We start from the raw sequence: 25,830 nt of genomic DNA, 5'->3' as shown, positions 1-25,830 counted from the left end.
CAGGAATGAGAGAGAGAGAGTAATGAGTGGCTGTGAACTGCTAGGAAAAGGCTGAGCGTGAAAGTCAACATCAAGATGGTCAATAAGAGACTGGACTTGCATCTGAAAACCTGGGCTCCTTGCTCGGGAAACTCTACTATTATGATAAACACCTCTTGCTCAACTATGAATTTATCCTTTAATTTATACAGTTATCCTTTTTTTGTTTTCTGTAACAAAGACTGTAATTCACCCCTGGTCTCATCATAAAATTATAGTTTTACTGCAACGAGCTCAGAAAAAATCCTTCACATTTACCATCATATCTCTGGCAGCTGTCCACACAGAAAATGCAGTAAATAAACTCTTTCCTTACAAATTCTGTTTACAGCCAATTTGGCAAATTAAATGTTACTGTTAAAAATGCCTTTTTAAACTGTAAATCATTTGAAACTAACCAATTTAGCAAAGATAAAAAAATTTGGCCAGATATGCATATAAACTCACGACTACCAAGGGATATATGTAATTACAGCTCTTTAACTAGACTCTTTGCTGACTTCAGCCGGAAATAAAGGAAATAAATGAAACTTGTTCTAGTCAGATTTACATGAACCCAGATCATCATTTACTAATATTGTGTGCGAGTTCAGACCATAATGATCAATAAGCCATGCTCTTGTTAAAATACACTTGAGGGACCAGGCATTCATTTTTATCCCTATTTTAAAAAGCAAAGGGAAGCATTCTAGTTTAATGTCCAAGACTCCATTTTCAATAGACACCTACTAAGTAAATACTTAAAATTATTCTTCTCATACAGGAATAACTCTTTTTAATCAACAACAAAACTTAACATTTATCACTTCTACCATATTCTAGCCCTGAACAGACTGCCAAAATCACAGAAAACATCGATGTTTTAAATTGACTCCTAGAGATGGGTTCTTAAGATAACAAATGGCAATTTTTTATAGTCTTTAGTTTCAAGGTTCTTTGGATGGGGCACACACATCCTTTTCAAGATGCTTACCCTTTCTTAAGCCGTTACTTCATTCAAGTACTATTATTAGCTCTCGGAAGACGGAAGGGAAGCCCAAAGCAGGAAGAGGAGCTCCCAGCCTCCAGCCTCCCGGGACAGACTGGGAAATGGAGATGCTCAGCAATCTCAGCAGACACCTCTCTATTAAGAAAGTCTCTTCACTGGATGTTGTATACTGAATGTTCCTCTTACCTATCACTACATAGATATATCTGTAGTGCCAAATACAGTACTAAAATCTTTCTGAAAAGCTCTTTAATATCACACCTGCTTGCTAAAGTGACAAACTTTGGTCATCTTTGCCTTCCTTCAGAAAGGCTCCATCTGTGAGTCTACTACAAATCACTGCTATTTACAGCTGCACTACTTGATCCTGCTAAGTGAGGTAGCTTTGCCACCGACGTTAGCACTTTGCCCGATTCCCTGTATCTCAGCACAGCAAGAAGGAAGAAAGCTGAAACTGATCTTGTTAAACCAAGCCCTGACCTGTGTGCTTTAAATAGCCAGGTTCTTTAGTGCTGAGATCATCAGCAGAGGGAACCAGCAACCTTGAAAACCACATTTAACAAGAACACTAACGATACCTCATCCTCAACCACTGACACACGGAGTGGAACACATCCTGGTTACATACATAGATACACATCTAAATGAATAAACACATACACATAAAAAGGAAAGCATAGATTAATGTATATATAAAAGCCTGTTTGCAGTAATTTCTCTGACGTAGAACTCCCTGCCCTAGGTTTCCGATAATGATCACTACCACTCTTTCTGAATAAGTCAGTTTTAGGAACAACAAGAGCCAAATATATTTTTCTTACATCAATAAAAATTTCTGCAAAAGTGATTTATGAAACTTTAACCATGACATATTTTAAGTGCTTTTTCTTCGCTCTAGTCAAGGTCTCATTTCCGGCAAGCACACTTACAAAAAAAAAGAATGAAAAAATTATTTTGCTTTAAGCAAATTTTACAGTGTATTCTGGTACGGTTTTCTGTGCTTTTTGCTTGCTTTTTAAGTTGACTTCATTTATCAGTACAAATTTTAGAACGAAATTAGACCTTCTCATTCTTGCCTTTTCTTCCTCTCCGTTTGACATGTAACTTCTGAGTTTCTAAAGGCAGACATTGATAAATTTATATTTACAGACAGAGCACACTCCTCTCCTTAATAATATCTTTTTTTCTACTTAAAAGTAATAATGATTTTTAGAATGAAAACTCCAGAAAGTGTATTTAGAAGCAGGGAATGTTTTCCATGAAAAAGGTGTAAAAAAAAAGAATTCCATACGTGCACCAACTCGCAGAAACAGTCTCCCCCAACCAGCACAACGCAAAGGCCACTGAAATGAGTGAGAGCCTTTCAATGTCCTCATTAGGTTTGGAACCAAGCCTGTGTGCTGAAAACCCAGAAAATAACCAACAGGACCCTAATGAAGAGTTGCAGATCTGTAGTCAGGAATGGCTCCACAGTCCGGATCAGTCTATTTGTCCTCAAAATGCAGAGAAATCCAGTGGCCTCTGAGACAACAGTCAGAACTGATGCTCAAGGAGACCAGGACAGTTTCACGATGGACAGCTGCTGCGCTCTTACTCCTCCTCTCTCCAGTTCCAGCTATTTGCTTTGAGTTTCCATCAGCTCACAGCCTCTTGCATTCTGCTGGTAACAGCTGGATGAGGAAATACAATCAAGCTGCCTCCCCAAATGCAACACAAGTCATCATTTTCTTTCTTACTATTGCTGTGGCTGTTTCACAGAATAAATAAATCAGCCTCCAAGACCTTCTGCGAGCTTCCTCGTCACAGCAGAGATTACTGCTGGAGCTCAAAGCGTCCTTCCTGCACTGCACGGGGCAGCAAAGACTGCATGCTGAAGTGCAGTAGAGGAGTCAATCACGGGAAACATCTGGCTGCAGCTGGACACCCTGCCCTCTGGAGCCCCTTCGCATGCCAAGATGACATGAAACCTTCCCATCTCCTGAGCAGCAAAGATAAATAGCAAGGGGAGCCAAAGCATGGTGACTGACTGCCAAATATTCAACACGTCATCTCTGATCCTGTGTTAGGAATGAAGTAACATGAGACAGGATGGAAGTGCCTGAGTAGTTGGGGGTTATCATCCTGTTCCTTGAATGAGAGCTCAACATTGCTGTCAAGATCATATAGTGAATTCTATAGCAGAGAAACAGAAAAAATGTACCATTAAAATGGGATGACTTTAAGACAAAAGTTCAAAATGTCTGGCTCTATTATTAACAGTATTAAACATATTAATCATTAACATAATTTCAGTGTTTAATCAGTAGAGACAGCTTTCTTTTCAAGCAAAACTCCAAGAGAATCAGCCCCCCTGGTCAGTGTGCACATGCTTTCATATATTTAATAACTTTAGGGCAGACAAAAGCCAGTTAAAACCAGAAAAGGCGTGTCGTGATCTCTGCTTGCACAACGCCCTTCATTTAGTGTACTGCACTAGAAAATGTTTGGTCTCCAACTTTGCTTGTCAGACTTATGGTTCTGGTACTGAAACAAAGTCCTCTGAAAATGGAGAAGTTTATTATCCAATTCACATTATGGATTTTACATTTAGATATTAAATATCTTAGAACAAAGAGCATACTTCACACATTTTGTCTAAAAAATGTCCGTGTCTCCTGTATAATTTCATTGTAGTATCACTGAAATTATTACCGTAGCATTTTAATACAGGTTTCCTCACTTCACACCAACATACTTATTTTATTTCCTACCTTGCAGAATACAGCTCTCTAACAGCAGTTCTTAGAGGTGCCTATCCTCTCCAGCTCCATCACCACCACAAACCGCAAGCCCGTGTATACAGAAGTTCCACACCTTGCACAGACCCAAACCTCTTGTCTGAACTGACAATTCAGATGCACGAGGTTATGTGCTTCTGGCTCGAGTCGTACAAAAATGTCTCTGTGACTCTCTCATCTGCAGCTTGAACCTCCACCTAGTTCTAATTACATGAGTTGGTGACACCCTAACAAGGACCATTTTGGAATTCACTGCTCACTTCTGTATATTGATTCGGCTTTAAGCTGAAAGAGGGCAGATTTAGATTGGGTGTCAGGAGGAAGTTTTTTCCTGTGCGGGGGGTGAGGCAGTGGCCCAGGTTGCCCAGAGAAGCTGTGGATGCCCCATCCCTGGAGGGGTTCAAGGCCAGGCTGGATGAGGCTTTGGGCAACCTGGGCTGGTGGGAGGTGTCCCTGCCCATGGCAGGGGGTGGAACTCGGTGATCTTGAAGGTCCCTCCCCACCCAAGCCATTCTACAATTCTACGATTCAAGAAAAACTCTTTTCCCAGAGCCATTCTCACTCACCAAGACTGTGCAGGGATACGGTAGGAAAGGCAACACGGAAACAGCCCCTCTGTTCACCCATCGCCTGGCACGCCTCTCATAATGGGTACCATTTTAGTTTGCTTGGTGGCTAAAATATTCATGAGGATGCTGAATAGAAAGTATGTTTATATACCTCTTGTCCATATATACTCTGCTAATTCTTTATACTTGGCTCTGAAAATGACTCAGTTTGAGAATTATTTTCCAAACAGAACTGTAAACCCAGTATTTCCTGATTCTGCATTTCTCTTGTCACTAATTCACTCCATAGTCTGCTAGCTGATGACAACTTTTGTTACCCACCAGCCTAGGAAACTCAACCTGGTCAGTGAAAGAAGCAAAGGTTTTTTAAATTTTGTTATAAAAGGCTTCTAGGTCAAAATGCTTTCTCTCACATGTGTGACAGGTAAGAGATTACAACCTTGTGGTTTACAAAGTATGCTACACTACTCACTCTTCGTAGGCTCAAGGATGTCCTGAAGCCAGAGCCAGGCAGACATCCGAAAAATGGTTCAGAGCTGGAGCTGCCTATCAATATTCAGTGGCAGAAAATACATGTGCAAAGAAAGTTAAAGTGTGACTTGTAGCACAGGTCTGACGAGGAGCAGCTGAGGGAGCTGGCGGGGTTCAGTCTGGAGAAGAGGAGGCTGAGAGGAGACCTCATCACTCTCTACAGCTGCCTGAAAGGAGGGTGCAGTGAGGGGGGTGCTGGGCTCTGCTCTAAAGGAACAAGTGATGGGACAAGAGGAAACGGCCTCAAGTTGCACCAGGGGAGGTTTAGGCTGGATATTAGGAAAAATGTCTTCACTGCAAGAGTGATGAGGCATTGGAACAGGCTGCCCAGGGCAGTGGTGGAGTCACCATCCCTGGAGGGGGGCAAGAAACGTGTAGATGTGGTGCTTCAGGACATGGGTTAGTGGGTTGGGTGGGGTTGGGTTGATGGTTGGACTTGATGATCCTTGAGGTCTTTGCCAACTTGAATGATTCAGTGATTCTAAACCATGTTGAGAAAATGCTTACCCATCATTTGGAGAATGGGTATAAGACATTGAATCTGTCAAAGAGATCTCACATTCAGGGCTCTGAACTGTCAGCAGATTATATAGACGTTGGGCAGTTTTAAAGCTGTGTTAAGCAGCAAAGCCAGAAAAAGTCCAGTTTCCTCATTTAACAAAAACAGACAAGACCATGGAAATATGGACACAGAAGCAGAGTCTGTGCACCTGGCAGAAGCTGAGTACCTAGCACTTTCAAACTGTCAGCCACATGATAAATCTGTCATTTTTGGATCTACAAACTGAAACAGAAAACAGCTACTATCTTCCCTAGCCCCCTGGCAGTCACAATGTAAAAGACTCGCTGGCTTGCCTGACAAACAGAACAATAGCTGTCAGTTTACAGAAAAAGATACATTATTTCACAACCTTTCTTGCTGCATTTCTCAACTGATTAAAAATAAAAATTCAACCAAGCACTAAAAATGTATTGTCAGCAAGTCATCGTCTGCAATGTGATAATCACAGCAGGAAAAAAATAGGCAATATAAAAAAGTTAACCCTAAAAGGTTACTCAAGTTCTGGTTTCCCAAAGCTAACTCTGCCATTTCTGCTGCTCTAAGCAGACAGAAACAGAGCAGAGATGCTGAAATGTCATTTGGTGGTGTTCTCGGAGGGACAAATGTCAGTGCTGCCACCTGTCACCTTTACCCTCCCAGCCAAAGAGCTAGTGCACAGCCAGCCCCTACACTGATGGTAATTCAACCAGCCCAGCACCACCCTGACTCATTCTGCACCCTCTCATCCAGCTGGGGTCATTCTGGATCTACAGGCTCTCACGCTGAGAGACACAGGTAAGATGCTAGCAGTTAGTAAAACTGACAGTTTGTAAGGATACAAAATGTTTTACCTGCTGTATAACAAGCCAAAATGCCTTTGTTCAAGAGGAAAAAAAATTTAAAAATTACTTAGGCTTTCAGGTTGCCTTGTTTTACCTGAAATTTCAAGATGTAGATGCTCTGACACAATTATAAAACAAGATTTCTGTTTGAATTAGAAACTCTAACCCCTTCTGTGGCTAATAGTGAATCAGTGACCCCAGAGCTACAACATTTATTTGCAGTTTGTAAATGGGCACCAACCCATTTTGGATGGAGAAGTGTAACACCATGAATCCAGAAAAGAAGAAAAGCAAAAAAAAAAAAAAAAAAAAATCTACCACTCCCCCCAGCCAAACAAAACAACCTAAACAACAGCTCAAAAAAGCCCACCACCACCTTTGATGTCCTGTTCACTACCTGCTTTCACGCTTGCCTTTGAGTCTTCCTCCTTTCCACTTCCCTTCCCGACTGCCTCTCTCTCTGTTCCCATCTCTTGGCCACTGTGGTGAGATTTCCCACTCATGTCACGCCAGACACCTTACATCGTTCACAAGTGTCACCGAGGCTTCAGATGCAATCTCCCATCTCACATTCTCTTTCCATTTTGTACAGCTTCTGTTTCCAGTTCTTTGTCACTATTTTCTACGACTGCCTAAGGAGAGCCGGTTTTGGGAAAAGGGACTACTGCTGTCTGTAAGGCACAGTGAAAATCTGTAGAGCACATTCATACCAGAGAATAAATATCAGCAACATATGGTGACAAAGGAAATGGAATTATCTGAGCTGCATTTCCAGACTGCCTCTAGTGTTTCTATTTCTGGCTCCACTGCTGCTTTGTTTTGATGTCTGCCCTTTTATTCGGATGGTCTGTCCTGCAGCCCTCTCTCTCTGCTTCCACATGGTCCCAGCTGTTTTCCTATCACAGGTGAAACCCTGTATTCCTGCAAGGGAACAGAAGGGTTTTGTGCCATTGCTCTCACGTCAAACACATGCTAACCAGTGATGACGGTGCAACAGTCTTCCTTTCAGTGGTGACAGGATTTCAGGTGAATTAAATGAAAGGATAAGTCTGAACTCAGGGAATGGCTGCGATGCACTGATGGGAGTGAATTACAACCCTGATTTCCTCCTTGGACTAAGGTTTGTCTGTGACTGAACTCTGGGGCAAAGAAACTGAGACAACAGGAAAGGGAAGGAGAGTCTAAAAAAAAAAAATAATCTGTCCGATATGTCGAAGTGTAGGAGTGAGATAAAAGAAATGAAAAAATGGAGTAACCAAAAGGATGTTTTTGATGGGGATAGAGCACAGATAGGTGCTCGTCTTCTCTAAAGGGAGCTATCAAATGTTCCTGCCTGACAGCAGAAAGTGCAAATCAAATGGAGTTTTTCATCAGCCACAACAGAAAGAGCTTAAGTTACCCAAACATCAGTTGCTTCTATGCAGCCACAGTATTTACAAACAGCTGATAATTTTTTTAAATGGCTCTAGCAGGATCACAGATACTCAGCCAGCCATGGCTGTGAACAAACTTGTTCTACACCTAAGAGCTGGGCTGATCCAGCTGAAAATCCTGCGTGTGTCAAGATTCTCAAACGAGCCTGGCCGTGCCTTTACAGGATTGGAGTTTATGACCGATTCAAGTCAGTATTGCTGCCAGAGTTCACAAAAAAAGGTTTGTATAGAGATCGTTTCTACAACAGCTTATTTGATTTTTTTAAATAAACCTGCAGAGAGTGAATTTGGAATAGATTTTGCCTGCTTAACTACCGTAGTCATGGAAACTATACAGGCTCTTTGAGGAGAAAAGAAGAAAAAAGGAGAGAGTCAGAGATAAAATATGAGTGCTTTAGAGACAGAGCCCCTGATATCTTTGCTAGGAGAGCAAGCGGTGGGGTGTTTTATTACATATTTGTGATTACCAGAACCTAAATTACATTTTAGATTTCTGTGTATTAGCAAAAGGAAATGAAACATGAGAAGATAAACACAAAATGTTCCATGGTGCCTTCCTGCTACCAGGAATCTCTGCAGTTAGGTAGAAAAAGGATATTAAAAGAAAATTAAGGAATTTTTTTTTTAATAGAGTAACTACATGTTAGACCTTTAAAAGAAATACAACAATAATTCTTGCTCAAGCTTTACATCTTAGGTACCCCGTCATATAAAAATGGGTCTTCATCCTGCTACTGGATATATTTTTACCTTTTTCTGCATCTTTCCCGCTTATATGAAAGCTATTACTGGACAGAAGAAGCTGGAAGAATCAAAGCAAACATGGACTAGAAGCTGCTTATTCTTTAAGACAATTAACTTAGCTCATTTTTCAGACATGTTAAATGTAGTTTGTTCCTACTGGGGGTCTCTCAGTAGTGGCATGTGCCAGTGATCCTCATTCCAAATACAATGGGGAAAAAAAATTCTGACAATAGTTAAAACCTCTTATTCTCAGGAGAAAAAAAAAAAAATCCCATCAGGTGTTGCTGTTGTATGAGATTATACTAGCACCGCAAAACAGCAGAGAATGTTTAAACTGACATGACTACCAGTACAGTAACTATTTCCTACATTAGTCTTGCACAAAACACTTGTACAACTCTCTAAAGGTTGTCTTCAAAAACCTCCTTAGGAGCAGAGCGTCAAAGCACATCAGGAAAGCACACCATGGCATGAGGACACGAGCTTAACTAATGGACACAAATTGGAGAATCTTTAACAGAACAGGAGAAACCTGCAGCGCCGGCTGATGTGATGGGAAGCATAACAAGCCTGTGAGATGCGTAGCTGAAATGCAACCAGCTGAATTCACAGCACACACTCGGTACTGATCCACAAGAAAGACTAGGATTGGCAAAATTCATCCTGTCACTCCCTTCAGGGCCACCAACATTCCAGGCATGTCTGGGTACATGGTTCACTTCATTTTTCCTCTGAATGACATGTATTCTTTCTTCTCCTCTTCTGAGGAAAATTAGTGATCTACCCCATGGTGAGAACACCTCTGAACATCAATGGAACCACACTGGTTTATTCAAGCAGAAATGTTGACCTCTATCAAGGAATACAATATTTCAATTCAGTGGCACAAAGAAAAAAATATTATTGGGATGGCAGGGTCACGATGGAGAAATATATTAATCTCTCAACAACTTTAACACTGTGTCCAGCTAAACAACAGAAATAAGGTTGGGCATTAACTGTAAGATATGGAGATGTCCGCTATTCTCTATTTTCCATTGCACCATGGCAAATGCAGAAGCTCTTCTTTTTTGATCAGTGTGGGCTCAGAATTGATTATGCTCAGCAGTGCCAACTCCTCTTTTCTATGGCTTTTACCATTATTCCCACTGCAATATTGCTTTGGAGCCTTATACTCAGGCCAGGAGCCAACTGCACCACACAAAATCAGAACTGAAGGTTAATCATCACACAGAAGAGGTCAAGTGTTTTTTCAAGCTTGATGACACTCTTCATCATTTACAGGCACATTCCACCCAGGAGGTAGTCATATTCAATTAAAACCTATTTTAAGTGGTTCTTTTGATTGACCATGTTCATATCTTCCGAGACCTCTACCAGAGAACTATGGGATAGACGAGGTTGCCCTGTAATAATTGTCTTAACATATACAGAGAACTCGAGGAAGTTTTAGCCAACTCCATCTTCACAAATCTTTCGTGACCCGCAGCATGACACAACAGGACACTTCCCTATGATAGCTCCAAGGAGAACAGCAACAAAAAAGCTTTCATACTGGGTATCTTGGAGTGGACAGTATCTGTCGCATTCCTCTCCTGGCCTTTGAACACTATGGTGATTACTCTAAGGGAAGAATCAGCAGGTATGGAAACCACAACAAGCATCACCATCACAACATGCTGTTTTGGAAGAACTTTGCACTCTGTAAGATTTAACCACCAAATTACAATGAAACCAACAAAGGAGAACCTACGGTAACCTTAGACAACACAGCAAGCTACCAGTTGACTTGATGACTCTACCTGTTACAGGGAACACAAAAAGACTCTGCCATCTCCTTCATACTCAGGATCAAAGATATAATCTAATCACTAATTTCAAGGAAAAAGCATCACAACAAATTGCCCAATTTACTTTTGCAAGGATATCTTTATAGTCTCCTCTATATGTGCAGATGAGATACCTTTTTAAATCTATGATATGTTCACTGAAAAGCTACCAGGACTCTTCAAAACCATCCTCAAACCATTGTTTCTGCTCCCATACTCACCCCAAAACATTACAAAAGCTGCTTGCATTAACTAGGTAGCACAAAGCACCTCCTGTGTCCAGCTGACACATCGTTAGAACACATCCCAACATCATACACCATGTAAGTCTGTCTTCACACTTCACAAAAGAGCAAGATAAAATTCAGGATTTCAGCTGAAAGACATCATCATCAGACTTATCTATTTGATACTCACCCAGACAACTTTGTCTTCACAGCTAACACTTTCTCCTGGTAGTGCACACAGGCATAGGCACCTATGCAGTCATAAACCAGGGAAAATATCTTCCATAAGCTGCTTCTAAGACTTTAATTACTTGTATCCTCAAGCCTGTAAGTGATGTTGTCGTTACCTGCCATGGTAAACTGGATTTCGTCCTTGCTTCCATGATAAACTCAAAAACAACCATGGTCCTTTCAAATTGCTTTTGGAATATTCCTATACAACATCATTTTCCTAGACATCAGAGGCTGTATCAAAAATATCACAGGCAATATAAAACATGATAGCTTGAAAACTACAGCAGAAAACCTACAGATCAACTACTTCGCTTCCAGGCAAAAAGCATTCATTTAAAACACAAAGAAACACTCACTCCAGCATCAGCAAATTTCTGTCGATTTTTATGGAAGATGAGAATCCCTCTCTCTCCACCCTCATCTAAACCATCCATCCCTGCAGGCTTAAAGTGACCTCTCTCTCTCCCTTGTAAAATAAGGCAGTTGTCACCTCGCTTCTAGCATTGCACAGAGTATCAACTACCTCTTCTCTCAATGGTTTACATGGCACATCTCTTATTAAACTCCAAAAACTATTCTCCTTTTACCTTTGAAGTTTTCTCTTTCTATCACAGACTTGAAGATCAACGTGTGTCATCAAAAGTCTGCGTAGTTTTTACAACTGCAGCTCTTGGTGTAACGAACTACAAGCTCTGTTTCAGCTATGTCCCGTTGCCATCATGCCTATAACAACGTCATAATTTTATGCAAACACACCCTGTATAGTCTTTCTTACAGCTATCAGCATGATGTACAGCAAGCAAGCAGTCTACACTTTCATTAAGAGTAGTTTTTGCAGGGTGAAGAGGAACTTCCCTGCTCAAGAGATTCCAAGCAGTTTTCTTTCTTCCTGCTGGCAAAAATAACTTTGTGAACATAGTACACCCAAATCCCATTGAAAGCTCCTACAATTAATTTCCGAAGATACGGAACACACTATGTCTACAGCCGATACCACTTTCTCACTGAGTTTGTAATTATTTCACATGGGCAGAATGACAATTATAACACTCACACCATATGGGTTGCTCTTCTTCACATAATTTAATAAATTATCACCCCCCTGAAGACCTTTATATTTTTACTTTAATGCTTCCATATCAAGAAAATAATTTTGTCTTTGATGTAATTGGCAGAACAGTGAAATGAACACAAGTCCCAGACTCTTTCATAACCCCATTCCCTGCTTCCCACGCCTGTTTCTGTTCCATGACATGAATTATTTTTCACTGAAATGCTCCTGCTTGTGTTGACATCTATTTATAGAATTGTATGAGAAAGATTTGAGTACTCTGTGGCTTTGCCTAGGAACCTTGCAACACCAGCTTCCATAGCAGCCTGAGAAACACCGTGTCTCTCTTCCATCTCTTTCTGCCTCTACAATTCCCTCCCGGGCTGCAGGCAGCTTCCCATTCCAAGGGTGCAAAGGCAGCCAGCATGCTGGGCACGTGGGCTCCCACATCCCAGTTCAGGAGGAAGCTCAAGTGGAGTTTGCTCCTGAAGCTAGTGCTGAGACAGTCCTTGGCATGGAATATCTTGCACCTGATTAGTACTTAGAGGTTTGATGTCAAATTATTGAAAAAATCTATTAAATAGTCTTCTTTTTCTCAAGATCTGGAAATTACAGTTGCGTGGCCAAGTACTAGACAAAGGAGAAGTCACCAGCAGCCCAGCTCTTCCAGAGTGGGGATGACAGCATGAACTCCACTTGCCAGCTGCAAAATTTAGGCTAGTCAAGAAGCAGAACACTGACTGCAACTGCTGGCAGCAGCTCAGTCCTGCAACGGTAGTTAGAAATCACCAGTAATACTCTATCACTCCATAAAACCAGATGCCGCTGCGCACTAAAGCTATCTCCATCAGCTGGGTAGCCTGATGCTCCAGCCAGCCAGCAGGTAGTGTGCTTTTGCCTGCAGTTATCCAGAAGGAAAATCCAGAAATAGCGCATGCAAGGAGAAGTCTGATCCCCAAACCCTCTGAGCTATCCTACCCTGGCTAGAGGGAACATTCAAATCTCACCCATTCACCTCCTGCACTTCTGCTAATTCCAGCACTAAGAGAGAGAATTGCATCCTGGATCTGTTACACTTCTTGAACAACAAGTCATCAAGCATAAACAGAGCCACCAGATCTAAAAGAAACCATGACCTAGGTTTTGGGCACTCCTCAGGGCTGTTCTTTGCAAAAGAACAAGATAAGGAGGGCAAAATCTCTCCCCACCAAAGCTAGCAGCCCTCCAAAAATAGGCAGTTTCTTACCATATTTTTTTCCCTTGAATTCATCCGCTTTTTCTAGATGTAACCCTATATCCATCAAAATACCTATAGTTTCTAAATAGCATAAGGTTCTACATAAACTTACACTATTTAAATTTACTATGTAAACTTATTATTAGTACTGCATAATTATTATTATTATGCTGGTAGAAACTTACACAACTGAAGACTTTTAAAAGTCATGTATTGTCTTCCCTTAGCTAAACTTCGTGTATTTATCTCACTTTATTTATCACTTCACCATAGATTCTTCATCCTTTGCTCATAGTTTGTTAATGTGTTTCTGGCAAATTATCACTCTTGACAGGTAGGTTGCACATACTAAGCAAAAATGCTCATTATCTTTCCCATCTATCATGTAATACTTCTACACCTGTACCACCAAACTGTAAAGGGCCTTTTACAGCCTCTCTATCTGTTCAGCTATTTCAGGAGATTTGTGTTAGTTTTCACTTGAACTTCTTTGTTTTCTCACTTGATTTTCTTTTCTAAGGCATTCTTAATTTTTGCCTGTCAACTCAGTATGGGAGACAAATTCACAGCATGTTATTGACTTTATTTAGCTTAACTCCTACTTTTTTTTGCTGCTCATAATTTATCATTACAGGAATTCAGCTTCCTAGAGGTTCAACAAAATCTGATTTTCCTCTAAAACAACTAGAAAATAGTAAGTAGGAAGAAAAACCATCTGTTGCTATATATGGAAGTGGCATTAACAGCACTTAACACAAAGTACGTTTCTTCCCCAAAGCCGATTTTAAACCAACATTTAGCCCTTTTGTGTTTAAGATATGAAATAAAATACTTGATAATTCAGATCAATCTTTGGGCTTGTGTGGCCTCAAACTGTACTAAATGTTGGAAGGGACAGGCTGAGGCTTCAGGTTGTGTTGCTAATCGCTGTTACACTAACGATTACAGCGCCAGTGCCCCGTGCCTCTAGATCAAAGGAACCTGTTGCTTACGGTTGTGTCCAGCTCTAAGTCAACACACGCTACACTGAACTCAGAAAACAGCAGTGATAAAGACGATAGATGGAAATAGGATTCATCTCTGATCACCTTATAAACAAAATATTGTATTAGTTACCCTAATGCCTCACAATTAAACAGGTGACAAATGCCTGCACAGAGACATTCAAACACAAGCCGCTGAAATTTAAGAGACGTCTCTTAAAATGCATAGGTGAAAGCCAAACGGGATATCTCAACCTTTGAACAAGACAATTCCTAATTCCATAAACCTTTTGTATGATTCAGAAGAGCTACTGGATTTGTGTCTCTTGTTCGCATTATTCACATCACTGCAACGTTTCTTTTAAGAAATAAAAGAAAGAAGACCAGTTCCCTCGATTTGAAAGGCTTCCATTCTGCATACTTGAGGCTGCTACGGGATGTGACAAGTTTCAGTGACTTCTACTGTACAAAGGCTAAAATTGCAGAGTTTACTTGGGATATTATTTGCACTGCCTCTGGAAACAGTGCCACAGTTGTCAATTATGATAAGATCTTTCTCCCGCTTTCTTGCTAGTTACATTTTGCTAGCTGGAGCAGCAAAGCCAGTGCTATCATTCTCACCAGCAGGAGAATTTATTAGAGAACCACTAGGCTCCTTCTGCCTCAGGATGTCTGTCGTCTGAGTGTTATTTTTGCAATTTTAGACAATGTCTGTAGCTAGCTAACTGTGAAGAAATGTAAAAGACAAATCCTATTTAAAAGCTTAAGAGAAACTGCTGATACTTACCAAACGATTCCCTGAGCCCCAGAGCCAATAGGTTTCAAGTTCTGGTAGCGTTTGAGAACTGTGAAGGTCGAGTCACCTACTTCCACACTGTAGAACTGGTTGTCAACTTTGCTTTTGCTCATGTTGTAATGTTTGGCAATATATGACACATCCACTTGTTTCCCAAAACCCTGGAGTACAGAAGAAGGGAAGGGAGGAGAAAAAAACATCAGAATATTGATAAATCACAGCCAACCTAATTTTCCAATATAAACTCTTCTCATTTTAGGCTCATTGCCATAGATCTACATGAATCCTCAAACACTCCCAAAGACTGTATCAAATGTGCAACCATAAAAACCCACCTGTTAAAGCAAGCTAGCAAATTCTCCAGCTATGGTTTGTGACACAGTTACTCTCAGCTACTGGTCTCTGCTTGCTGTTACTGCTGCTTCAGGACTACGGGCTTATGCATTCGTGCTGATTGTGCCCTCATTTGTATTGCAATAAATAGCTTAGGTTAAAATGAGACAACTTGCATCCATGTACAAGTGGGACAAGAGACACAGGAATTAGGCTCTTTGTCAGATAGAGCAAATAAGTCAATTCACACGAGCGCTAAAACTTTCCCTGAGCACATGTGAAAGGACTTAAAAACTTCTCAACAGGAGTTGCAAAAGCAACAGCAGTTTATGAGACGAACTGTGACCTGGCACGGTTCAGTATCACGGGGAATATTCAGTAGTTCAGGAGATCTTCCCGAGTTCTGGGTTTCTAAGAAGAGTTGCTCTTGTGACTTGACAAATGCATTAGTCCCAAGCAAAGGCTAATTTTCATGACTCAAAGTTACTCTAAAATCTTCATGCTTGTGCTGAAGCTAGCGCTGCAGAGCTGTAACCTCCCCCAAATTTCTAGAATTACTATATGAAAAGTGACATTATAACCATTTTATGACTACTAGTGAGCTCAGTTTCCTGAAGAATATGCAGCAATATATAGAATAACTTTGAGATAAAAAAAATGAGAATTTAGTGTTTGTAATTTAGGATACTACACTACGTGATACCGAGCACAGGATGCAAAATCTGAACAAGTTACAACAGGTTTGGCCTTAAGTAATTGATGATTCACTTGTGGAAGTCAAGACTTATCCAAATGCCTTCTTGTGTGCTGCATGTGCCTCTCTGCCTGGGCATTCATTGTCAGGGCTCACAAACACAGCTTCTGAAGTTTCTGATTTGCTCTATTATATTATTTACTTTCCCAAAAAATCTGAAAAATCAACCATGTGATATGGCTATGGAATATTAACTGGAATTTTGATAGGGCAGTGCAAAATGTAAAGTTGATTTGAAGAAGACTATTTTTTCAATTTAAAAGGACATCATTGCAGACTGCATGTGATTTGCACTGCGTAGCCTTGGTCTTAAAAATCCTTCCAGTACGTGAAGAGAGATGCACAAATTCGGCTAGCTCAGCTATTCATAAAGCCTCTCACTTCCAGGGCTGGTATTTTAATAACATGCCCCTGAGAGGCAGGAAATAACCCCAGCTCCCTCTGGCTAGACAAAGACATTAGCAGCATGATTTTTTTCTGATGCCATTATCAGAACAAGGCAGACCATATTCAGCATTAACACCCGTTACTCTCAAACCCATGTTATATAAAGTGTCAGCGTACTAACTGTATTCCTCAGCGAGCGTGACTCACAGCCAGCTCCTCTGGAAGCACAGATACAACAACTTTTTAAGCAAGCCAGGCTGGAGTGAGCCAGCCTTGCCACTTGTGAATTCAAACTTTTGCCAAGTTTGAATTCTCACTCCTGAGCTATGCCCACAGCTCGTGGTGTGGTATGGAGCTACATGGGAAAAGATACGTTGTCACGCTACATTTATTACCCTGTACACACCAAAATGACTTGTTTTTAAGTCAGACTGACCCTGTGAACCTCTGGCCTCAGGAATTCCATGCTGCCTACAGTGGGACTTCTGAACCACTGCCATTTCTGCAGGTGGTTATTTGAAATCCAGGAATGTCTTAAAAATCAGCTACAACAGCTCAGGAGAACCACTCTGTAGTACTTCAGTTACATCGATAATTAATGTATGCAATCGCTTCAGCAGCAATTAAAGTGACGTTGATCGACGGGGTGCAGAAGACCACAACTGACAAGACATGGTCAGAACGCAGAAGTGTCCTTACGAGCAGCTCTCCTCCGCATAACACAGACCGTTCCTATGACAATCCCCTCCTAACTGCCCACAAGTAGGAAAGGTAAAGACTCTTTAATTTTTCATGGATGTATTTTTCTTTATAGATTAATACGTTTCTCTGTCTACCAAAAGATCTGTGAGCCATAAGGAGATTTGATAGGAAAGACCAACACCAAGAATGACTTATAAAATTCAAGACAGGCTGATTTAGTTTGAAGTCCACTCCCAGCAGAATGTCTCCTCTGAGTGCCAAACAGTTCAGCTTCATGGACAGGCCACTCTCCAGGTCACCTGCTAATTTGCCTCCTCCCTTTAAACCCACCCTGCTAATAAAGTGCAAAAAACGCTACCTTGTATATTCTGCTGATTTTTAGCAAAGCCTAAATAATCAAATTAAAACACTATAACCCTACTGCTTAAGCCCAAAGTACTGCTTACTTTCATAAGAATCAGGATGATATAATTATCTTTGTCAAGTTCGTAATTTAAATCAAATCCCTAAATCAATGAATTACCAGTGTTATTGGATTAATCATATTTGATCAGATCTCCAAACCAAGATGACATGTAATCAAATCATGAATCATTTCCTAGTTGATAAAACAGCTGCTTCCTAAACAAAGACAATGGAATGGCAGTTGTGTTTCACTCTAAAATTCAGCTAAAAAGGCTTTGCCATTAACAAAGAAATTCGTACACTTAACAGAGCACTTCAATGGTAGCTTCAGTTTCAAACTTGGATTAAAAGGTTCTCAAAGTCTTAAAATCCACATTGCTGACCTTCAAGAAGCCTACAAACCACATTTTGGTCTTGTTCTGTTGCACTCTCAGTGCTCACTCAAACCCCTACCAGAAGCCTTGGTGGTGGCATAGAAGTTACTGTCACCCCCCTCCTTTTCTTTTCGCCACACCCCCCCTCTATCTGCACCACGGCACCTATTCCAGATTCAGGGGCTACTGCAGAATGCTTACAAGTTCTGTACCAGCAGCTTCAGTTAAAGCTTTGATTATTTGACAGCAGAAAGGAACACAGGACTAGGAATTTCCAGTACACGTACCTAAAAAACCTTCTTCCAAATTGGATTGCTACTGACACCTTAAGAAACTAGGAATTAGTACTTCATTATGAATTAGCACTTCATTATGAATTAGCTGGGGAAAGGGAGAGTGTGGACACACGTGGCGATCAGGTTGACTTCTTAGGATATCATAGTAAAGACGCAGAGGTCTTGCGCAGGCCTTCTAGCAAAGAATTTCGCCAAGTTCATAAACTTCCAGGTGAACTTCAAAGGAACCTGGGCAAGCTACAGTGCTGAGGCCCCAATGGAATAACAAACATTGGAGGCAAATTTCTCCGTCCTTGTAGCTTTGAACAAAACACATGTAGTTTCACAGAGCTCTGTGTAACATGAAAAATTATTCCTCAGAGTCAAAGTATGCATTTGAGTGCCATAAATGTTTGGACAACATAATTCCATCATCCAATGCTGACCGGAACTTTCGTTTAACACGTACAAGAGCCCACACACCATTCTTTTCTTTTGTCAGTAACCAACTGAAAACTTCCATCACACACCTAATGCCATTTTCTTTCCTCCATAATGACAAACTTAAGAGTAAGAGAAGGAAAAGTTGTTCAGAACTGAAAACACACCAATCCTTGTCGGGTCACTGAAACACACAGCCACATCTACAATTATGTTTAATACGCCAACAGCTGGGGAGGAGAAAAGAAAATGAACTGTCAAGCATTTGAGATGAAGGGAAAAGATATCACCATTGCTAAATACTTAGAGGACGTGTGTGCCTCACACACTGCTCCAAGCTGCATTATTTTTCCTTTTTTTCCCTTTTTTTTTCTTTTTTTCCAGCATGGAGAGCGAGAGAGGGTTAAAAAGCACACCAGAAACAAAATAACATTAAAATAATGTTATTTTCTGTATTCTGAGGTGAAGTGTTTCCCAATATCCCTGCTTATTTGTCAATTTCTACCCCATTAAAGAACTATATTTACTATTTTTCACTGACTGACCTTTTCCGAACACCATTCCTCCCATTCTATTGATGAGCCCCAAAATATGACAATTTCTTACAGCTTACTATCTCATACACCCTAGCTTTTATAAATACAAACCATGCTAATGGCAGCTGGAGGTAAATTGCTCTCCTTAGAAGACAACGAGTGCTGTCACAGCCTGTGAGCAGGCACCAGCTGAGGGGAAACTTCAGTACTAGCATCCTTCCCTGACTGCAGACAGAAACACCTCCAGGAACACAGCAATTTTTAAGGTTGCTATGATGCAAGGCTACTGAAAACAACTAAACGACTCCCGCCGTGTGAATGCAGCCAAGGAAAATAATTGGATGGAAGTCTGCAAGGTTGACTTCTAATTTGCAGTTGGCACAGTGCCCAAAGATGAGCAGGATGCAAAAAGGAGGAGGTTCTGAGCTAGCAATCACAGCGGCTCCCCAGGGACCTCCACCCCAACTCCAACAAAGAGACCGATATAGAGGACGGCATATTTCAGAGGCAGGTTTCATATTTTACCTTAAGTCCAATGCTGAGATAATACAGATGGAAATTCTGCAACGGTAAAATCCTCTGAGTCTTCTTGCCAGCTCCAAAAATGTCCGTAGAGGCAAGCCCTGCTCACCTGTGTGCATCTGCTAAGCCACCAACGTTATTAATTAACAGCTATCCTCCCACTTGTACAGCTGGAATTTCCTCAGAAGATTCAAGTGCCAGAATTCTTGGATGAACAAACATTTACTGAACCCTCTGTTTTGGATTTAACAGTCACAGGTTTTGCTGTATCAATCTGAATGGCCACAGGAGCCCCCCCCCTCCTTGAGAAATGCAAAGTATCTTTGCATAGAAAAGCCCATTAAACTATTTTTCATTGTGTATTGTGTTGATGCCACTTTCATGGCAGAAATATTATCTATTTTTCTCACCATAAAGTGAGACTTCACACTTATTCTAGGTCTCCCCAAAATCAAAGTCCATAGACAGCGATCAAAATTCCTACAAAAAAACAGAGGTTTTATCTTGCGTGTGTGTGTCTGGGGGTAGTATTAGAGATTTTTATCTTATCAGCCACACTACACCGCAGTTCCCCATTCTTCTATCTCATTCCCATTCTGTAAGGATCATGTCAGTCACCTGGTCTTCCTGATTTTAGTGTGTTCTGAGTGGGGTAGTTTCCACAGGTTAATTCTCTGCCTTCTTTTATTCTCTCTCCAGCAGCCTTGCCTTAGCCCCCAGTCCCAGTCCACCCTCAGCCTTTCAAGTAGCCGACTGACCCTTGCAAACAGCTTAACCTTGATTAATTATCAGTCATATTTTTACTATATTGGCTTTATTTATTTTAAAACAGATCTTATTAGATGGAGTACAGTACTAGGAAGTGTTGTGTGGTGTGTTGGGTTTGTTTGGGTTGGGGTTTGGGGTTTTTTTTTTTGGTGGTTTTTTGTTTGTTTTGGGTTGTGGTTTTTTTTTGGGGGGTGGTTGTGGTTTTTTTTTTTTTTTTTTTTTTTTTTTTTTTTAACACAATGTCCTTGTTTAACCTCCTCTAACTGAGATACCAAAAACCCAGCAGCTTTAGAACCAGCTCTTACTTAGTTCTGCTTACACGAGAACAAGCAGGTCTGCTTTCTGTTTCCTTTCCTGCATCTTCTCAAAACACAAAGCAAAGCACTATTTACATATTCTTCACTTGTCCCCCACATGTTCACTGAGCTTTAACTACTTCTAATTGCTGCTTTCTTACAGGCACAACATTTTTGCAGTTCATTTGTAACTGTGGTGGCACACGTTGCTCAGACATCCCTGTGACCCAAAGGTGTCTGCTTCATTCCAGGCCAGATTTCTAAGAGATGATCAATATGCAAACACCTGCACAACATTCCTCATTCCCCAGATGCCTGAAAAATTCAACGCTGACACACAGGTAACACGCAACCCTGGTCATCGTACCGAAGAGGTGATGATGAGAAGACTGATCAAAAAACACTGAAAGAAAAGATTCCTTGGGAGTGAGGTTTCTTTATGGGCAGGAATTTAATCCGTGATCTAAATGGGAAATGTATCCAAAAATACAGGAAACAAAGACTTAAGAATAGGTGAGAAAGATAAGGTAAAGATGTCTGGAAATATCTGATTCAGGCACAGCTCCAGAGGTAGGAAGTTAGCAAAGACACCCTGTGGAGTTGTGTCCAGAAGAGAGGAAATCGATGGCAGCAGCCACATCTGACTCCAGGAGAAATGAGAAGATTAACACAAACTGAAGTGTTCCCTCTCTCTTTGTTCCAAGGCCCTGGGTTTGAAAAAGCAGCAATAACATGGGAAGAAGTGAGAGACAATTGAAATTAGGAAAAAGAAACAGGATCACTAAAAGTTGGCCAAAACATCACAACACTAAGAAATGAAGAAGTACACTCAATTTACCAACAGTAGTGAAGGGAACGTAGAAGCACACTGCATGAAGAGCACAGCAGAGCCAAGAGGGGATTAGCAGCTCCTCTTTATTTATTGCATATATTCCTAATACTTGCAAATGTCTTACACTGCTCAGGAAACTGGAAGTACCCTGAAATGCTGGGTATTGTTTAGGAAAATGCACAAGCAGAGCAGCAAGAAGAACAACTACGCAAACTGCTCTCCTCCAACGCGCATCATGGCTTCCTTTCAAAAGAAGGGTAAAGAAGAGGCACGTAACAAGAGTACAGATGAAGTATTTTTAGAAAATTAAATTTCTCAATACAATTATATAATTACAGTATTCACTGGGAAGATAATAGCTATGAAAAGATTTTCTCTTTTATAAGGAAAGACTATAAAGAGCTGAATAATTTAACTGCATCTTTTGTTAGAAATAGCTCTTGATACTATAAAGTATCATTCTAGTCCCAGAAATCTAAGATATAGGTCACTGCTCGTTCATGGCTGATGCATACCAATTAACCTCCTGTTGGATAGAAGGCAGAATTATAGGACATTCTTCATCAAGACAAGTTTCTTCAATGGTTAAAGCAATGTTGTGGTTTGTGTAGGGGGTTTTCAGGTAGCAGGAGAAGGGCTGCAGGGATGGCTCCTGCAAGTAACTGCTAAGAGTTCCCCCAGCTCCAAGTCTGCTCTGGTAGCGGGGTGGGGGAGCACTATTGGGATGGCTCCTGCGAGAAGCTGCTGGAAGTTTCCCCAGCTCCAAGCGGGACCTGCCTCTGGCCAAGGCGGATCCAGTCAGCACCTCTGGGAATGACAGACTGAGGAGGGGCACAGCCCAGGGAGTGGTGGCACAGCCCAGCTGGTCCAGCTCCTGCCCAGCCTTTGATGCAGCCTGACCCACCACAGCCCCAGCCTCCGCCGCAGCCCTGGCCCAACCAACCCAGCTCATCCCCTGCCCGATAGCTGGGGGTTCCTCAGGAGCCAGTGAGAGAACCTGTGGCAGAGAGGCGAGTGGGGTGTGAGAGAGACAACTGGGCAGACACGAAGGGCAGGGAGGAAAGGAGTGGGAGGAGGTGCTGGAGCAGAGATGCCCCTGCAGCCCCTGGAGGACCCCATTCTGGAGGAGGTGACTGTGCCCAAAGGAGGCCGTGACTCCATGGAGGGACCCGCGCTGGAGCAGTCAGTGGAGAACTGCGGCCCATGGAAAGGACTCCTGTTGGTCTGGCCTGTCCAGACCCCTCTGCAGAGCCTCCCTACCCTCAAGCAGATCAACACTCCTGCCCAACTTGGTGTTGTCTGCAAACTCGAGGGTGCACTCCATCCCTTCGTCCAGACCATTGATAAAGACGTTAAACAGAACTGGCCCCAACACTCAGCCCTGGGGAAGACAACTGGTGACCAGCCACCGACTGGATTTAACTCTATGCAACACAACTCTTATGGCCATCCATCCTGCATTGAGAAGGTATCTGTGCAGTAAGTGCTTGAAGGATAAACCCCTCTTTCCTGAAATGTCCTGCGTGTGTTTGTTCTATGACTGCTCTTTGGGTGCCTGCTGTAGGCGTTCAAGATGAATCAGTTTCATTCAGTGATAAAAATTCACCCCAAATGTTGTTGATTTCATCATATATACTTCAACAAAACCATTGTAAATACATGTGGTTCTGTATGTGCCTCTGAACACCATTAAGTTAGGGGAACAGCAAAGGAATTATTACAGCAGCATGTTTCCACTGGAGTCTAAATCAAGACTCAGGAGTGCAGTGGCAGAAAACAGTGGCATTGATGCCCAGAATAAAGGAGCACAGAACATAAAAGGAAATTATTAAGAGTATCTTTCCTGTGCACATGTCAAATAGAAATGTTTCTGCATAGCTCTGGTTTCGTCTAAGTAAAAGGGGAAGGAAAGTTGGCAAGCAGAGCTATGCAAAAACCCTACATTCTGCACAGTGCAAGTAACTTTTTCATCAATAACTTTTTTCATACAACCTGAAGAAAACCCCTTTTTCGCTATTTTTGCAGAATTTTGGGAATTTTTTTGCAAGCGAACTCTGTAAAAAAAAAAAAAAAATACAAAAAAAACTAGGCTTGCCAAAATCCTGTCTTCTCTGAAAAACAGTGGAAGAATTAAGCAAGCCAGATAAACATACGCACATGAAAAACAGGAGACAAAAAAGGACAGAGAGGACAACTAAACAGACCAAACTGCATAGCCAATGCCCATCCTAGAGCTGATAAGTCACTGAGTGCAGAGCCAACCTTCTCAGCAGAACAAATATTTAATACTCCTGAGTTAAAAACCACAAAACTTCCAACACCGGTCACTGTTTTGTGTTAAATGCTTACATACAACTAATAGTCCTTTCTTTTTCAGACTTGTACTTTCACTTGCTTTGACCCCATAAGTAAAATAAATGGAAAAAACCACCGTGTTTCCTATAATTCCGTTACTAAGAATGCAGTGTTGTTCTCACCTCTCAAAAAAATGAAGAATGTCCCTAACGTCCCTCCAGCTAGTTAGATTACTGGTGTCCCATCTCATAAAAAAATTATAAGCTGATATAATGAAAACACAAAGCATTACTAAGAAGAAGAGAGAAAAAAAGTAATCTTTCCTTCATGATGGAGAAACATGCACATAACATTTGTGACCCTAAACTGGACAAATCAACACACTTTGTGAGATAAAGAAGAAAAAAGTTATTTTCAGCCTTGTAGACTTCCCAGCAGTGTGACCAATCAATTTCAAGGGTAATTTAGAAATACAGAATTGGCTACAGCGCAGTCTCATGACTCCAGAACCCGCACAGAACATTGTGTTCAGCTGGAGACAACACAAACCCCACGATTTCGCTCCTACCAAAGGTAGACTAAGGGACAGAAAATTGTAGTCACAGACTACAATGTAAAAGGCTCTGTCTCACAAAAACAGAGGGTAAGATAAAATGGTTTTAATTTGCATATTTCAGTGAAAACATCTGTGCATGTACAAGTTTTTTTTCAATTCATTATTAAGTTTATTGGAAGTACAGCCAATATTTTTTCCTCTTTGCAAACTGTGTTATTATTTATACCTAAAAAAAATATCTTGGCACATTAACTGACATTTTAGCAAAAAAAAAATTAAAAATAATTAAGAGCAAACTACAACAATCAAAATAAACAGAAAAGTAATTTTTGTGATGCATTCTTCTACTTTTTTTTAATTTACTGTCATTCTTATAACTAGTTCCTCACAGTAAGCTGCTGAAATTCACTTTTATTTTTTCTTTTATTATCATGGCATGAACTGCAAAAATGAAGTATATACTGTACCTTGTTTTACCTGTAAGGAACACACACCTGACAAAAGGCAATCTTCACATCCAGGGTAGGTTCACCACAATAATACAAATAATGGCGGCTCATAAATACCTGCAATTAAAGAAGAGCAAACAGAGAAATCTTGGATGTCTGCTGATGTGCAAGTACAACGCAGCTCTATCTACATCTGGATTATAAAACCAACCTGAGCTGCTACCCAGCTCGTGGACAGCAGAAATTGGTTAGAACACTGAACTGTAAATAGGTTCTGAATTCTTTCTGCTGCTTGTCAAGGTTATGGCCTCAAATATGACTTGGTTACATCTGCAAAATTTTGCAGTAATTGATGCCATTACCTCAAAATCTATCTTGTCACTTGTATACTCCTACATCGACAAAAAATAAAAATCAGGTCAATAAAGTTCTAAACAACGTGGGAATGGGAGACAGTTTTATAGAAAGGAAAAAACAAAGTCCTAAGCTGGTAATTGTTAGGAAAGCTATAGAAAACAGAGAATTTAATTCCATCACTGTATAAATCCATGGCACAACCGCTTCACGAGTACTACGTGTCGTTCTGGTTCTCATCTTAAAATCTTCGACTGGAAAAGCTACAGAAAATGGTAGTAAGAGGAGTCCAAAGCACATACTGACTCCTCTTACATGAAATTACCGCACAGACTGAGAATTTTTCTAGCCTAGAAAAGATCTCTCGGAGTAGAGATCTGATGAAGATCCATTAAATGAGCGGCATACTGAACAGTGAAAAGGAAAACACTCTTCCCTGTTGGTCTTTTTTTTTAATAAAAGAAGCATGTGGCGTCAAATCAATAGAGATCTGATGAAGATCCATTAAATGAGCGGCATACTGAACAGTGAAAAGGAAAACACTCTTCCCTTTAATAAAAGAAGCATGTGGCATCAAATCAAGTTATCAAACAATAGATTTGGAATCAGCAATAGGAGAGAATGCTTCATCGTCACACTGTGCAATTCCCTGCCTCCTCTTGTTGTGGATGGCAGAAGTCGACCTCAGTCCTGGTAGGATGAGGCAAATTCACAGAAGGAGGAATCTGCT

At 41.0% G+C, this 25,830-nt stretch overlaps 1 protein-coding gene across 1 annotated transcript in view; it reads right to left on the bottom strand.

The window, feature by feature from the left end:
- LOC104468340 (mitogen-activated protein kinase 10-like) overlaps positions 1-24,857 on the bottom strand; it is a 36,369-nt gene extending 11,512 nt beyond the window's left edge. The window contains exons 1-2 of the mRNA XM_010082425.1: positions 24,792-24,857; positions 14,813-14,982 (exon numbers count right to left, since the gene is read on the bottom strand). Coding sequence (XP_010080727.1) covers positions 14,813-14,982; positions 24,792-24,857 — 236 coding nt within the window. The remainder of the gene's footprint in view (positions 1-14,812; positions 14,983-24,791) is intronic.
- Positions 24,858-25,830: the final 973 nt, after the last annotated feature.

Source organism: Pterocles gutturalis, unplaced genomic scaffold (genome assembly GCF_000699245.1).
Source record: "Pterocles gutturalis isolate BGI_N339 unplaced genomic scaffold, ASM69924v1 scaffold27119, whole genome shotgun sequence".
NCBI lineage: Eukaryota > Metazoa > Chordata > Aves > Pterocliformes > Pteroclidae > Pterocles > Pterocles gutturalis.
The sequence above is the reverse complement of the archived record's forward strand: the minus strand, read 5'-3'. Positions and strand labels throughout refer to the sequence as shown.